Raw genomic sequence first — 18,313 nt, forward strand, 5'->3', positions numbered from 1 at the left:
TTGTGTTCTAGTTCTTGCAAGAGGTCTTGCTAGAACAACTGGTCGCTGTGTTTATTCAGTCTGTCCTTAAAAGAAAAAAGACATGTGCCGAGTCTTACACAAACGTACGATTAATATTTGAATACAAGTCGTCAAATAGGCTCCGATGCATGTTAACATTGTGGCCAGAGAAATTTGAGAAACCGTGACTGTATGTACCATTGACGAGATGGGCTAGATACTGTTTTAACCCAGGACAGATCTTACTATTACACTAATAATAATGACTATCTCGGAAATGTTCTAGAAATGTCTACAGTCATAGGAAAATTCGCCATGGTACTTTTATTTCTGGAAAAACTCATCTTACACCCCACATGTAAGTGTATATTACAAATATTTAACACTACAAAGATGAAATTTATACACAAGAGCATGGTTAGGGTTAGGGTTAGGGTTATGATCGAAGAAGAACAACATTAACGCACACAAACACATTGAAATATTAAAACAAGAAGTGATGCTTAGTAACTAACAGTCGCACACGGTCATGAATAAGCTGATTGACGGTTTAAATGTACTTGTTCTTATGTCTACCATAAAGAAAATATGGTGATATGATTAATTCAACAGAGCAGCGGTTTGTAAACACAAACTGGTAAACTAATAAACACGATACATTGTACAAGTGTATGTTTGGCATTGTGAATCCTATTAAAGTCACTCGATTGAGGTACTTGTTTGGTTTACCACCCATTGCTCGAACGCTTTGTTCACATTCTGAGCCTCTTTTTCGCACATGTTCAGCAAACGGTTTAATGTATAGAAACAAGCAGGAATGCTAGCCGCTGCAGACACTAAGTGTCCTAAAATGGGAATACTCCCTTTAAGCAGGCTCTCCAACGTTTCAGACAAAATGGTTTCAGCATACATCCTAAGAAAGCATCTCTTGACGCTAAGATAAAATGCGAAGTCATACCGATGTCCTTGTACAACGATTCCAGAGACATACCCATCTTTGCTGCCAGCTGCTCCATCGTTTCCTTATCTGTTCCCAATTGCAACTTGTAAAATCTCACTTCCGTCAGGAGTATTGCAACTTCACAAGCTAATCCAACTCCTGGAATCGGGGTAAGCGATCCAATTGAAGCAAGCAGTGCCTGGTATTTTATCCGCGAACGAAGCGTAGCTACCTTTTCCTTGAGTACGTTCGAACTTAGTGCCGATATCGAAAAGATCAATGATTGTTTTATGAGTGCGTCGACAATGAGTCTTTCCATCAATTTTTCATAATCAAACAGTCTTGTATCATAGTTGTCTATTAGGAAAATATTGCTTGAACCGACGCCTGCTGATTTTAATTTGTCGGCTGTGTTGCTTCGAATTTCCTGGAGTAGCTTGTCTCGATTGTCTGAACGTGGGTGGGCTCTTTTGTCTGAGCTTATGTCAACGTCTATTTTGGTTCTAACGAAATAGAAATGCTTTTTACGTTTTTCAATCTCGTTAACCAGCCAAAGGTCATTTTCCTTAAACCGACACTGTGTAATCAATATGAAGAAGTCGAAACTCTCAAACTGCACAGCTTCCAGGTAAGATTCTTTCGGAAATTTGGGGGTTCCTACACCAGGAAGGTCAGTAAACGATAATGTCTTCTGTCGTGCACTCATTACAGCCTACCTTTGCCGCTGTAGGATCGTCGCCACTTAGTCCAAGCATCGCATTTATAAAGGAGGACTTGCCTGATCCAGATTCACCAATGATAGCAAACCGTATAATTATATTTTGCCAAAGGTTCAACTCTGAGCTGATCTTCTTCTGCAGAGCAGAAATCCCCCCTGTGCTAAGCGTTTCCTCATATTCCTTTTGCATTTCGTCAGACATGGTTATATGCCCAAAGGAATCCTAAAAGATGTAGAAAAGTTAAAAACAGCTACAAATAGATGAGTCAATTATTTATGTCAAGCGTATTTTACATTAAGTAGTAATATATAACCAATTCAATAAGTTACATGGTTGAGTTATGCTGAAAGAAGATACAAAACCAATGCAAAGTCGAGCAAGCGCTGCATCTTATTTCTGGTGGAAAAACGCCATCAATTCTAGATATCTCAGTGATTCGCCCAAGATGTCCACTTGAAAGTTACGTTTAATGAAGACAGTGTATTAATCGATAGGATGATATTATTTATATAGATAATATTTACATACCGTTGTATCCTCATCAGAACCATTCACCACGGCATTCGCTGAAACAGTAACATGTGTATATGCGAGAAACACTGCACATCGTAATAGAGTACAAGTATGTCCTTATCTTCAGTTGCATATCATAATTAGTTTTCGTTTCTAAATAAATAGTGAATAATTGTTTGCTTCAGTGTAAGATCGTAATTTATATCACCGACCGAGCACCAAAAGTTTTATTTTAAGAGTGTTGTAGTCTTTTTTATCATATGCCTAAAATATGTAAAATTGTGTTGAATTGTAGTTTTTCAGAAAAGCGCAACAAATTGTACACGAACGTTACGCCGTCGTTGAAATTGTGTCACATCCCTGTGCGCGCTGAGTTAAAAAAATAAAACAGTGAAAAATATCAAAATGTATTTTACTGATCAATTTCAATAAACCACCGGAACATCGGACAGCGTATACGAGATAGAGAATAACAGGAGGTTTCAGTGAGATATCGATTTTATTTCATCAAGTGAGCACCGAAAGTCATATTTCCACGAGTGGCAAAGCCAAAGCTGTTTCAAAACAGTGATATATCAAATTTATTTAATTGACCAATCTCTATAAACCACCAGAAAACATGAACTAAAATAGGGTTATTAGTACTGCGTTTTGATCCGGGAGGTTGTATTCCAGGCGAGTGAATTTTTCCGATTCGGATTTCACGAGGCGCAAGCCGAATCGGCAATAAACCGGCACAAAAGTTGAAGGAATTTGATACAGGGTCATCTAAGAAAGCTCCCTGTGAAGTTAAAATCGGGTCAGTGGCTTATGAAAACAAAATTTTCATCAGGTCAGTGGCTTATGAAAAGAAAATGTTCAAAGTGTTTCCTTTCGATTGCCATGGCAACCACAGTTCTGGATGGAACCACGTTTATTGAAATGAATCTGGAAGAGGAACCCAAGGAAGTTCCTGTGGAGTTGATTGAAATAGTCCCAGTGGTTTAGGAAAAGTATTTGTTTGAAGGAAAATGTTGACGACGGACGGACGGACGGCCGGACACTCACTTATTATAATAGCTTAAGGCTACAAATAAACATATTTCAATTTAAGGTAATGTTTACTAGCACACAAACAAATCGTAAGGCTGATAAATGGACTTTTTTAATTTTGATACTGAACGTAACAAACTACTTGTAATGTTTGACTGGAGATTAAGACTCGAGTTAGAATATAAGAAATAATTGTGTTTTCTGCACAAAGTGGCGTCAGTATTTCTTGATTCTACATAGTGGCGTCACGATTCTTGATTCTATAGAGTGGCGTCGGTATTCTTGATTCTACAAAATGGCGTAAGAAGTTTAAATTCTACACCGTAGCGTCAGGTATCTTAAATCAACAAAGTGGCATCATTATTCTTGGTTCTACGTTGTGGCGTCAGTATTCTTGATTCTGCATGGTGGCGTCAGTATACTTGATAATACGAATCTACGTTAGTCTTCTTAACTCGACAAAGAGATGTCAGTATTCTTGATTATACATTGTAGCATCAGGATTCTCGATTCCTAAGCGTGGCATCAGACTTTTCTTGGACCTACACAATGACGACAATTTTCTTCATTCTCCACAGTGGCGTTAGTATTTTATATTCTACATAGTTGCGTCATTATTCTTGCATACCGGACATGTGTTTCCGGTCATGTGACCAGTGCTGGAAAAACCCACAGGCAGCAGTTACGTTGACAGGACCCACCTTATGGCCACCCCCCTCTAAAAAAATAGTAAAAACAAGAGCTGTCACAGTATGTGATGAATGCCCCCGAATGTGACATTGAACAAGGTCAGTAGATGAAAAGTTGATCTTGCCTTTACGTGTCAAATACATATGGCAAGTTATTTTAAATTGCCTCTGAACATAAAAAATACCACCCATACTTGACAACCTACAATGTTATGTCCTTATATTCAGAATTCCCTTGTGAATAAGCACTTAGTGTATCTTTCACCTTAGAGGTAGGGACTTGGGTCTTGCACACGACACGTCGTCTTCGTATGTGGAACACATGTAGCAGGTTATTTTAAAATCTGTCCATACAAGAGAAAGTTACAGCCCGGACACGACAACCTATACTCTATGTCCTTGTATGCAGCACTCCATTGTGAATAAACACTAAGTGTGACCTTGACCTTTGAGGTAGGGACACGGGTCTTGCACGCGACACGACGTCTTGGTATGTGGAACACATTTGGCAAGTTATTTTAAAATCTGTCCATACAAGGGAAAGTTACAGCCGGGACACGACAACCTATACTCTATGTCCTTATATGCAGCACTCCATTGTGAATAAAAACTAAGTGTGACCTTGACCTTTGAGGTAGGGACACGGGTCTTGCACACGACACGTCGTCTTGGTATGTGGAACACATGTGGCAAGTTATTTTAAAATCTGTCCATACAAGGGAAAATTACAGCCCGGACACGACAACCTATACTCTATGTCCTTATATGCAGCACTCCATTGTGAATAAACACTAAGTGTGACCTTGACTTCCATACAAGGGAAAGTTACAGAGCCGGACGGACGGACGGATGGACGGACGGACGGACGGACGGACGGACAGACGGACGGACGGTGCGATATTAATATGCCCACCTTCGGGGGCATAAAAATAATTTCAAGACCAAAAATGATTGGAACATGATCATTTATCATAAAAACATAAATATCAACCAAAAATTCCACTATTTGTTTCCCCCAATATTTACTTTTATTATGTAGTAAAGGTTGACATGTGAAGGCCCTCGTACGTAGGGTGGTGTTTTTGAAAAGCACGTAACTAACTTATTTTTCAACCAATTTTCTCCAAATAACTTGTCTCTGTCTTTGTTTATATGAACAAAGAGTAAATAAAAATCGATCCTTTTAATCTGGTTGAGCCAACGAGGATATCGAGCCATGAGATATCGAGCCAACGAGTTTCGACTGTATAATAATAGTAAATATTGGGGAAAAAAATTAGTGGAATTTTTGGTTGATATTTATGTTTTTATGATAAATGATCATGTTCCAATCATTTTTGGTCTTGAATTTTTTTAAATATTTTTTTAGAGGGGGGTGGCCATAGGGTGGGTCCTGTCAACGTGCCTGCTGCCTGGGAAAAACCCATCTGACACCACCCCCCCATGTAAGATGAGTCACGCGCAACAACGCGCCACTTCTTATTTCTTTTATTGTATGGTTTATGAAAAGTATATTGTGCCGTTTCAATAAAGAGCAAACAAATATATATGTTTACAAGACTTCGATTTAAAATTGAAAATAAATAATCGTAAAAAATGCGATTTTTACTTATTCAAAATAACTACGCGCTATGACGTCAGTTAACAACGCCGCACGCGCTTTTTGGTGCAATTGTACAAAAGTTCGTTTTCAACGTCATTCTTTCCACAAATTGATAAATTTAGATACTCGGCAAACCTCGTTACAGGCTTACGCATGTGCCCACGGGTCGGATTTTTCTATCCGTACCGAATACACATGATAGATACTTATAATATTTATTATACATATTGGTGTCAGTATTCTAGATTTAATTCAGTATTCTTTATCCTACATAGTTGCGTCATTATTTTTTTATCGTACACAGTGGCGTCAGTGTTCTTAATTGTACATAGTGACGTCTGTATTCTTGGTTATACATAGTGGAGTTAGTATTCTTCATTCTACATAGTGGCGTCAGTATCGATTTATAATATTGAGTGGCGTCAGTATTCTTAAATCTTCATAGTGGCGTCAGTTTTCTTGATTCGATTCAGTGGCGTTTGTATTTTTATCACACATAGTAGCGTCATTATTTTTATCAAACATAGTGGTGTCAGTATTTTTTTATTCTACGTAGTTGCTTCAGTATTCTTCGTTCTATATAGTGGCATCAGTATTATTCATTCTACAAAGTGGCGTCAGTATTCTTGGTTCTTCAAAACGGCGTCACTAATCTTCATTCTACTAAGTAGCGTCAGTATAGATTAATTATATTGAGTGGCGTTAGCATTATTCAGTCTACATAAAGGTGTCAGTATTCTTGATTCGATTAAGTGGCGTCAGTATTCTTGATTCGATTAAGTGGCATCAGTATTCTTGATTCGATTAAGTGGCATCAGTATTCCTGATTCGATTAAGTGGCATCAGTATTCTTGATTCGATTAAGTGATATCAGTATTCTTGATTCGATTAAGTGGCGTCAGTATTATTCATTCGATTAAGCGGCATCAGTATTCTTGATTCGATTAAGTGGCGTCAGTATTCTTGATTCGATTAAGTTGTATTAGTTTTCTTGATTCTACAAACTGGCGTCAGTATTTTGAATTCTACATATTGGCACTGATGTTCTTGATTCTACATATTGGCGTCAGTATGTTTGGTTCCACATAATGGCGAAAGTATATACGTATCTATAATGTTTCCGGTACGGAAAGAAAAATCCGACCCGAGGCCATGCAGCATGCCCGAGGGTCGGATTTTTCAATCCGAACCGGAAATACATGATTGATATTTTTTCTTGCATATTTAAAATTATCAATTCGTGGAAAAATTAAGGTAAAAAACGCACTTATGTACATTTCATCAAAAAGCGCGTGCGACGTTGTTTACTGACGTCATCAAGCGCAGTAATTTTAAATCACTATTGACTAAATGAGTTCTTTATCCTTTATAGGCATATTATAAAAACTATTTCACCTCGTGAACATCAAAAGTAGATATTTCACACGTTGCTTTCCTGCTTTAGGTGTTCACTGTATTAAATATATTGCGATCTTACGCTCAAACAAACAATTATTCTCTATATAAACAGCATTAAAACTTGTGCAAAAACCATATGATTTTTATATTGCAATGGTATGCAATGTAGAAATTTACCCTTAGTTGTTACTGGTTAAGTTAAAACTTATAATTTGGTGATGCTATTTTTGTGTGTAATTGGTGATATAAATGACGAATATTACCAGTCCTAGGCGCATCTTTAACATCGTCCTCCATAGCTAGCCAAACGCACAAATACCAAATCGTTCAAATTGTTAGTGTCAGCTGCATCCAGTCGAGCATCTGAAATATACGTCAAGTGAAGACCATTACTTTACCACACTGGTGTATGGACATCTATATGAAATAGTTGGTTTATCTGAAGGATAAGCAGAAGTTTACATTTTTTACCACCCCAGATAAGTAGATCCAAATATTTGGGCATGCTGGAAATCCTTATCTTGCCCTCGGGCAAAGATAAAAAAGTTACCGTATGGAAGATTGGAGAAAAGGCATCTACCATGGCCGCTCGTGTAAGATAGGTTCATCCCGATTCATGTGCATGGTGTTTTGCTGAAACTCGGTAGACCTCGTTTCGGCAAAATGAACTACGCTCGGGCTGTTATGAACCTTTCTTACATGAGCGGTGATGGAAGATACTGATAGTCTCTACCCAGCCGATGGAACCCCTTGGTCATGCTACTAGACTTTGCGGATGGTAGTTCCTACACAGTGGTACTGCTGGAATTCTCTGACTTCCGACGCTGTTTCGTTTATGCTAACTAAATATTTCTGATTTTGCTGCTTGAGGTATTTTCTCGAGAGTCTTATGTTAGCAACCATTGTGCAACCCAACATTTCCGCGGCCCAATTGAGAATTAGTGGTAAACCACTTAACCTCTAACTAGTAAATGAAACAAGAATTAGTTTGAACAAACTCCGTAATCTCTTTCTTTATATAAATATATAAAGTCTAATGCACTTTGAATGTACTTAAATGTTACCCGAATTTTATAGTCTCCGTGAAGTCAATTCGGCACGTCGTTTACCGGCAAAACTAATGACGGGAGTAATGTATTGAGATTAATAGAAACATGAATTATTTTCTTTCGCCCCAGATAAGTTGATCCCAATATTTGGCCAAGCTTTTACCGCTAACAATGTGCCCTAAAACTTTAACCTAAGTTCCTAAGTCATAATGGGTCCAAAATTTGTATTCATGATGAAATGGTGTTATGTAACCTAATTGTAAGACGGTAATCAATAATATGTGCGTGAAGTTAGCACCGTAGCACCGTATCACCATATCACCGCGGTGATGCGGTGCTAGCACCGTATCTCCATATATTGTCAGATCAGTATACTAGTAGTATTAAGAGTCTCTTATTCCTGGATATGACACCTATAACACTGTGGGGGCAAGACCTAACCATAGGTAAAAGTTGCATGTGAATAACCTAGGATTTTAGGCCGGCAATGCCGTATTTGAATATAGGCACATAATGGCTATTCGCCACATAGTCAGTAAAAAAACACGCCGAAACGTTGGTTTATAATTAAAAGTAAAGTATACGTGTTATTTTTTGGGTTACTCATTTAACCACATAGTCAGTAACTCATATACAGGGGAAACCTTAAAATCAGCGATGGGACCATAGCGATCAATGTCACCGTGTAGCCAAAACATGGCCATGGGTGATAGAACATGTTAATTTCCTAGGAATTCAGGCTGAATAGGCGGAATAAGGAGATGACATAGGTTCCAAATGACTATTTATCGCATAAAATGGTATAACTATGGTGCGGAAACCTCTAAATGAGCATGGAGACCATAACGACCTATGTCATCGTGTAGCCGAGGACTAGGCCTAGGTAATAGTATTTGTGAATAACCTAGGATTTTAGACAGGCTTTGCGGTAGAGGAACATAGAATAGACCCCCAATGTCTATTTGCCGCATATTCATTAACTGGTTATGGCACGGTCACTTTAAAACAAGCAAGGGGACCATATCGACATATGTCACCATGTAGCCGAGCCCTAGTCCTAGTTGATAGTACATATGAATAACCTAGGATTTTAAGCAGGCTATGCGAGATACGTACATGGAAAAGGCTCCCAATGCCTATTTGCCTCTTATAAAAGACATGTTTTGGTGCAAAAACCATAAAACGAGAAACGTGACCAAAGCGACCTATGTCACCATGTAGCAGAGACCTAGTCCTAGGTGATAGTACATATGACTAACGTAGGATTTTATGCAGGCTATGCGAGATAGGGACTTAGAAAAGGCTCCCAATGTATATTTTCCTCATATCCATTACATGTTATGGTGCAAAAACCTTCAAACAAGCAAGGGGACCCTAGCGCCCTATATCAGTGTGAATCTTAGACCTAGTCCTAGGTGATAGTACATATGAATTACCTAGGATTTTAGGTAGGCTATGAGTGATAGGGGCATGGAAAAGTCTCCCAATGGCTATTTCCCTCATATTCATTACATGTTATTGTGCAAACACCTTAAAACGAGCAAGGGGACCAAAGCGACCTATGTCAGCTCGTTGCTTAGATCTTTTTCTAGGTGGTAGTACATATGAATTATCTAGGATTTTAGGCAGGCTATGCAATATAGGGACATGGGAAAGGCCCCTTATGCCTATTTGCCTCATATTCATTACATGTTTTGGTGAAGAAACCTTAAAACGAGCAAGGGGACCATAGCGACCTATGCCAGTTCGTTGCTTAGACCTATTCCTAGGTGATAGTACATATGAATTACCTAGGATTTTAGGCAGATTGTGGCAGAAAGTGACATGGAAAAGGCTCCAAATGCCTATTTTTACCTCATATTCATTAAATGTTATGGTGCAGAAACCTAAGAACGAGCAAGGGGACCATAGCGACCTATGTCAGCTCGTTGCTTGAACCTAGTCCTAGATGATAGTACATATGAATTACCTAGGATTTTAGGCAGGCTATGTGAGATAGGGACATAAAAAATGCTCTTAATACCAATTTCCCTCACATTTATTACATGGTATGGTGCAGAAACCTTTAAATAATTAAGGGGACCATACGTCACCATAGCGACCTTTGTCAGCTCGTTGCTTAGACCAAGTCCTAGGTGATAGTACATATGAATTACCTAGGGTTTTAGGCAGGCTATGCGATTTAGGGACATGGAAAAGGCTCCCAATACCTATATGCCTCTTAGTATTACATGTTATGGTGCATTAACCTTAAAACGAGCAAGGGGACCATAGCGAACTATGTCAGCGTGTGGCTTAGACCTAGTCCTAGGTGATAGTTCATATGAATTACCTAGGATTTTAGGCAGGCTATACGAGATAGGGGCATGGGAAAGGCTCCCAATGCCTTTTTGCCTCATATTCATTACATGTTATGGTGCAGAAACCTTAAAACGAGCAAGGGGACCACAGCGACCTATGTTAGCGTGTAGCTTAGACCTAATCCTAGGTGATAGAACATAAGAATTACCTAGAATTTTAGGTAGGCTATGAGTGATAGGGGCATGGAAAAGGCTCCCAATGCCTATTTTCCTCATATTCATTGCATGTTATTGTGCAAAAACCTTAAAACGAGCAAGGGGACCAAACCGACCTATGCCAGTTCGTTGCTTAGACCTATTCCCAGGTGATAGTACATATGAATTATATAGGATTTTAGGCAGATTGTGCGAGAAAGTGACATAGAAAAGGCTCCAAATGCCTATTTTTACCTCATATTCATTAAATGTTAATACATGGTATGGTGCAGAAACCATTAAATAATTAAGAGGAAGGGGACCATAACGACCTATGTCAGCTCGTTGCTTAGACCTAGTCCTAGGTGATAGTACATATGAATTACCTAGGATTTTAGGCAGGCTATGCGATATAGGGACATGGAAAAGGCTTCCAATGCCTATTTGCCTCTTCTTATTACAAGTTATGGTGCATTAACCTTAAAACGAGCAACGAGACCATAGCGAACTATGTCAGTGTGTGACTTAGATCTAGTCCTAGGTGATAGTACATATGAATTACCTAGGATTATAGGCAGGCTATACGAGATAGGAACATGGAAAAGGCTCCCAATGCCTATTTGACTCATATTCATTACACGTTATAGTTCAGAATCCTTAAAACGAGCAAGGGGACCACAGCGACCTATGTCAGCGTGTAGCTTAGACCTAGTCCTAGGAGATAGTACATATGAACTATCTAGGATTTTAGGCAGATTGTGCGTGATAGGGACATGGGAAAGACTTAAAATGCCTATTTTTACCTCATATTCATTACGTGTTATGTTGCAAAAACCTTAAACAAGCAAGGGGACCAAAGCGACCTATGTCAGCTCGTTGCTTAGACCTAGTCCTAGGTGATAGTACATATGAATTATCTAGGATTTTAGGCAGGCTATGCGATATAGGGACATGAAAAAGGCCCCTTTTACCTATTTGCCTCATATTCATTACATGTTATGGTTCAAAAACCTTAAAACGAGCAAGGGGACCATAGCGGCCTATGTCAGCGTGTAGCTTAGACCTAGTCCTAGGTGATAGTATGTATAAATTACCTACGATTTTAGGCAGATTGTGCGAGATAGGGACATGGAAAAGACTCTGAATGCCTATAATAACCTCTTATTCATTAAATGTTATGGTGCAGAAACCTTAAAACGAGCACGGGGACCATTGCGACCTATGTCAGTTCGTTGCTTGAACCTAGTCCTAGATCATAGTACATACAAATTACCTAGTATATTAGGCAGGCTATGCGAGATAGGGACATGAAAAATGTTCCATATGCCAATTTGCTTCACATTTATTACATGTTCTGGCGCAAATTATTAAGGGGACCATAGCGACCTATGTCAACTCGTTGCTTAGACCTAGCCCTAGGTGATGGTACATATGAATTACCTAGGATTTTGGGCATGCTATGCGATATAGGGACATGGAAAAGGATCCCAATCCCTATTTGTCTCATATGCATTACATGTTATGGTGCATTAACCTTTAAACAAGCAAGGGGACCATAGCGCCCTATGTCAGCGTGTATCTTAGACCTAGTCCTAGGTGATAGTACATATGAATAACCTAGGATTTTAGGCAGGCTATACGAGATAGGGACTTGGAAAAGGGTCCACATTCCTATTTGACTTATATTCATTACACGTTATTGTTCAGAAACCTTAAAACGAGCAAGGGAACATAGCGCAGATTGTGCTAGATAGAGACATCGAAAAGACACCAAAAACCTATTTTTACCTCATATTCATTAAATGTTATGGTGAAGAAACCTTAACAGTAGTAAGGGGACCATAGCGACCTATGCAAGTTCGTTGCTTGGACCTCGTCCTAGGTGATAGTACATATGAATTATCTAGGATTTTAGGCAGATTGTGCGAGATAAGGACATGGAAAAGACTCCAAATGCCTATATTTACCTCTTATTTATTAAATGTTATGGTGCAGAAACCTTAAAACGAGCACGGGGACCATAGCGGTCTATGACAGCTCGTTGCTTGAACCTAGTCCTAGATCATAGTACATACAAATTACCTAGGATATTAGGCAGTCTATGCGAGATAGGGACATGAGAAATGTTCTAAAAGCCAATTTGCCTCACATTTATTACATGTTCTGGCGCATAAACCTTAAAATAATTAAGCGGACCATGGCGACCTATGTCAGCTCGTTGCTTAGACATAGCCCCAGGTGATGGTACATATAAATTACCTAGGATTTTAGGCAGGCTATGGGACATGGAAAAGGATCCCAATGCCTATTTGCCTCATACTGATACATGTTATGGTCCATTAACCTTTAAACAAGCAAGGGAACCAATGAGACCTATGTCAGCGTGTATCTTAGACCTAGTCCTAGGTGATAATACATATGAATAACCTAGGATTTTAGGCAGGCTATACGAGATAGGGACATGGAAAGGGCTCCATATTCCTATTTGACTTATAATCATTACATGTTATAATGCAGAAACCTTAAAACGAGAAACGGGACCATAGCGACCTATGTAAGCTTGTAAACGAGAACTAGTCCTAAGTGATAGCACATATGAATAACCTCGGACTTTAGCATTGTTATGCGAAAAAGGAACATGGAAAAGGCTCCAAATGCCAATTTGACCCATGTTCATTACATGTTATGTAGCAGAAACCTTAAAACGAATAAGGGTACCATACCGACCTATGTAAGCTCGTTGCTTGGACCTATTTCTAGATGATAGTACATATGAATTACCTAGGATTTTAAGCAGGCTATGCAAGATAGGGACATGAAAATTGCTCCACATGCCAATTTGCCTCACATTTATTACATGTTATCGTTTAAAAACCTTAAAACGAGCACGGGGACCATAGCGACCTATGTCAGCTCGTTGCTTGAACCTAGTCCTAGATGATAGTACATATGAATTACCTAGGATTTTAAACAGGCTATGCGAGACATGAAAAAGGCTCCCAATGCCTATTGCCCTACATTCATTACATGTTATGGTGCAGAAAATTTAAAACGAGAAACGGGACCAAAGAAACGTATTTCATCGTTTAGCCGAGACCTAGTCTTAGGTGATTGAACATATGAAATTCCTAGGATTTAAGGCAGGCTTTGCGGTAGAGGAACATGGAATAGACCCCCAATATATATGTGCCTCATAGTCATAAACTTGTTATGGCACGTAAGCATTCAACCGAGCAAGGGGATCACAGCGACATGTGTCACCATGTAGCTGAGACCAAGTCCTAGGTGATAGTACATATGAATAACCTAGGATTTTAGGCACGCTATGCGAGATACGTATATGAAAAAGGCTCTCAATGCCTATTTGCCTCGTATTAATTACATGTTATGGTGCAGAAACCTTAAAACGAGAAACGGGACCAAAGCGACCTTTGCAACCATGTAGCAGAGACCTAGTCCTAGGTGATAGTACATATTAATAACGTATGATTTTAGGCAGGCTATGCGAGATAGGGACATTGAAAAGGCTCCCAGTGTATATTTGCCTCATATTCGTTACATGCTATGGTGCAAAAACCTTAAAACGAGCAAGGGGACCAAAGCGACCTATGTCAGCTCGTTGCTCAGACCTAGTCCTAGATGATAGTACATATGAATTATCTAGGATTATAGGCAGGCTATGCGATATAGGGACGTGGAAAATGGCCTCTTATGCCTATTTGCCTTATTTTCATTACATGTTATGGTGAAGAAAACTTAAAACGAGCAAGGGGACCATATAGACCTATGAGAGTTTGTTGCTTAGACCTAGTCCTAGGTGATAGTACATATGGATTACCTAGGATTTTAGGCAGATTGTACGAGAAAGTGACATGGAAAAGGCTCCAAATGACTATTTTTACCTCATATTTATTAAATGTTATGGTGTAGAACCCATAAAAAAACAAAGGGACCATAGCGACCTATGTAAGCTTGTAAACGAGACCTAGTCCTAAGTGATAGTACATTTGAATAACCTCGGACTTTAGGCATGTTATGCGAAAAAGGAACATGGAAAAGGCTCCAAATGCCAGTTTGACCCATGTTCATTACATGTTATGTAGCAGAAACCTTAAAACGAATAAGGGTACCATACCGACCAATGTAAGCTCGTTGCTTGGACCTATTTCTAGATGATAGTACATATGAATTACCTAGGATTTTAGGCAGGCTATGCGAGATAGGGACATGAAAAATGCTGCCAATGCCAATTTGCCTCACATTTATTACATGTTATTGTGCAAAAACCTTAAAACAATTAAGGGGACCAAAGTGACCTATGTCAAGATGTAGCTTACACCTAGTCCTATGTGATAGTACATATGAATCACCTAGGGTTTTAGGCAGGCTATGCGAGATATGGACATGGAAAAGGCTCGCGGTGCCTATTTTTACCTCATATTCACTAAATGTTACGGTGCAGAAACCTTTAAACGAGCAAGGGGACCATATCGACCTTTGTCATCATGCAGCCGAGACCTAGTCCTAGGTAATGGTACGAGATAGGGACATGGAAAAGGCTCCCAATGCATGTTTGATTCATATTATATACATATTTTGGTGCGGAAACCTTATAACGAGCAAGGTGACCAAAGCGACCTATGTCACCATGTAGGACAGACCTAGTACTAGATGATAGTACATATGAATTATCTAGGATTTTAGGCAGTCTGTGCGAGATAGGGACATGGATAATGCTCTCAATGTCCATTTTCCTAATATTCATTACATGTTATTGTGCAAAAACCTTCAAACGAGCAAGGGGACCATACCGCCCTATGTCAGCGTGTAGCTTAGATCAAGACCTAGGTGATAGTACAATATTAATTACCTAGGATTTTAGGTAGACTATGGGTGATAGGGACATGGAAAAGGCTCCCAATGCCTATTTCCCTCATATTCATTACATGTTATGGTGCAAAAACCTTAAAACGAGCAAAGGGACCATAGCGACCTATGGCAGGTCGTTGCTTAAACCTAGTCCTAGGTGATAGTACATATGAATTACCTAGGATTTAAGGCAGATTGTGCGAGAAAGTGATATGGAAAAGGCCCCAAATGCCTATTTTAAACTCATATTCATTAAATGTTACGGTGCAGAAACCTTAAAACGTGCAAAGGGACAATAGCGACCTATGTCAGCGGATTTAACCTAGTCCTATGTGATAGTATATATGTATTACCAGGATTTTAGGCAGGCTATACGAGATAGGGACATGGAAAAGGCTCCAAATCCCTATTTGCCTCATATTATTACATGTTATGATGCATTAATCTTAAAACAAGCAAGGGGGCCATACCGAACTATGTCAGCGTGTAGCTGAGACCTAGTCCTAGGTGATAGTACATATGAATTATCTAGGATTTAAGGCAGGCTATACGAGATAGGGACAAGGAAAAGGGCCCCAATCCCTATTTGCCTCATATTCATTAAATGTTATGGTGCAGAAACCTTAAACCATTCACTCATTAAGCAATCATTGATCTTTTCCATATCGGCAGTAGGTTCGAGCATAGTCGAAAAGGTAGCTGCTCTTCGTTCAAGGATACAAAAACAGGCATTGCTTGCTTCAATTGGCTCGCTTACCCCGATTCCAGGTTTTGGATTAGCTTGTGAAGTTGCAATACTTATGACGGAAGTGAGATTTTACAAGTTGCAATTGGGAACAGATAAGAAAACCATGGAACAGCTGGCAGCAAAGATGGGTATGTCTCTGGAATCGTTGTACAAGGACATCGGTATGACTTCGCATATTATCTTAGCGTCACGAGAAAGCTTTCTTAGGATGTGTGCTATACCACTTGTGTCTGAAACGTTGGAGAACCTGCTTAAAGGGAGTATTAACATTTTTGGACTCTTAGTGTCTGCAGCGGCTAGCTTTCCTGCTTGTTTCTACACATTAAACCGTTTGCTGAACATGTGCGAAGAAGAGGCTAAGAATGTGAACAAAGTGTTCGAGCAATGGATGGTTTACAAAACAAGTACCTCAATCGAGTAACTTGAATAGAATTCACACAAAAACTTGTACAATGTATCGTGTTTATAACTTCACCAGTTTGTGTTTACAAACCGCTGCACTGTAGAATAAATTATATATCACCTTATTAATGCAAGTTATATATCCTTTGTGGTAGACTGAGCAAAATAATACATTTGAGCCGTCAATCAGCTTATTCATGAACGTGTGCGATTGTTAGTAACTAGGCATCACTTCTTGTTTCAATATTTCAATGTGTTTGTGTGCGTTAATGCTGTTTTTCGTCGATCCTAACCATGCTCCTGTGTATAAATTTCATCTTTGTGGTGTTTAATATTTGTAATATACACTTTTGTGTTCCATGTGTCGCCAGTTGATGCGTAGAAACTTTTGGACATAATTTTAACCTCGTTTTGGTCCATCTTACCAAACAAAATGTTCACCATCGTTGAAAAATTTATACAGTTCTAGATAATTTCAAGTTATGACGAACGGTTCATAAATAAATAGTTTGTCTGTGGGAAAAAGGTTTTATAAATGTCAAAACAGTGTTGTTTCTGATATAAATTTATTAAGAGGAAGAACATAAAACTTCTGTGACGAAAATATGTTAAGGCTTACTCTCACAGATTGATCGTTTTGACAATTGTTTTAGTTTTTGTCTCAGATTCAGCTGATTTTGGTATAAATGCATTTAATTCAGTCGTATAAGATTACTCACAACAGAACTGATCTCAATTGTTTGGAAAACCGCCGAAAAATAGATTTTTTTCTAAAAGCGTTAGTAACGCTTTTAGCCATAAATCATCAATTAACAAACGTGAATATGGTAAACTGCGATCTGATATTTTGTCACCAGTCTAGTATCACTGGTGTCCAGACATTTAATAAAAAATAGGCTCATTCCAAGACAAAAATTGTCAAAACTTCAATCTGTGAGAATGCAGCTGAGAATGCAGCTTTAAATAGCGGACTCTATTAAATGGTACTTTGTCTATAGTGTAGCCATTTTTGTCCTTCTTGGTCTGGTTTGTCTTATCTTGAAACAAATATAAAACCGATAAAGTGACTGCCAGGTGGTGATTTAATTTTTGTTCGCGATACCTTGCTCTGGTCGCAGACCTCACTGATTAATTAAAACGCGTTGGTTTTCTTTGGCACTGTTTTTTGAAAAGGGTATTCTTTTTCTATGTTATGGTTATTGTTTTTATTTAATACCAACTAAATTTATCTTTATTTCCACCTCATGGTGATATTCAAATACAAATACATAAAATGATAATTACAAAATGATCTTACACTGAAACGAACAATTATTCACTATTTATTTAGAAACGAAAACTAATTGTGATATGCAACCGAAGACAAGGACATACTTGTACTCTATTACGATGGGCAGTTTTTCTCGCATATACATATTTTACTGTTTCAGCGAATGCCGTGGTGAATGGTTCTGATGTGGATAAAACGGTATGTAAATATTATTTATATAAATAATATCATCCTATCGATTAATACACTGTCTTCATTAAACGTAACTTTCAAGTGGACATCTTGGGCCAATCACTGAGATATCTTCTTTTAGCATAACTCAACCATGTAACTTATTGAATTGGTTATATATTACTACTTAAAGGAAAATACGATTGACATAAATAATTGACACATCTATTTGTGCGGCGTATCTTTTTTGTAGCTGTTTTTAACTTTTCTACATCTTTTAGGATTCCTTTGTGCATATAACCATGCCTGACGAAATGCAAAAGGAATATGAGGAAACGCTTAGCACAGGAGGAATTTCTGCTTTGGAGAAGAAGATCAGCTCAGAGTTGAACCTTTGCCAAAATATTGCGATACG

General features: G+C 38.6%; 1 protein-coding gene across 1 annotated transcript; it reads right to left on the minus strand.

The window, feature by feature from the left end:
- Nucleotides 1-537: 537 nt before the first annotated feature.
- On the minus strand, nt 538-7,252 carry LOC128227865 (interferon-inducible GTPase 1-like). The gene is made up of 3 exons (XM_052938768.1): nt 7,158-7,252; nt 2,188-2,225; nt 538-1,881 (listed from the first exon to the last, which is right to left on the minus strand). Exons 1-3 carry the CDS (start codon nt 7,189-7,191, stop codon nt 1,612-1,614), a joined length of 342 nt encoding a protein of 113 aa, XP_052794728.1. The 5' UTR covers nt 7,192-7,252; the 3' UTR covers nt 538-1,611.
- Nucleotides 7,253-18,313: the final 11,061 nt, after the last annotated feature.

This window comes from Mya arenaria, chromosome 3 (assembly GCF_026914265.1).
Source record: "Mya arenaria isolate MELC-2E11 chromosome 3, ASM2691426v1".
In the NCBI taxonomy this organism is placed as follows: Eukaryota; Metazoa; Mollusca; class Bivalvia; order Myida; family Myidae; genus Mya; species Mya arenaria.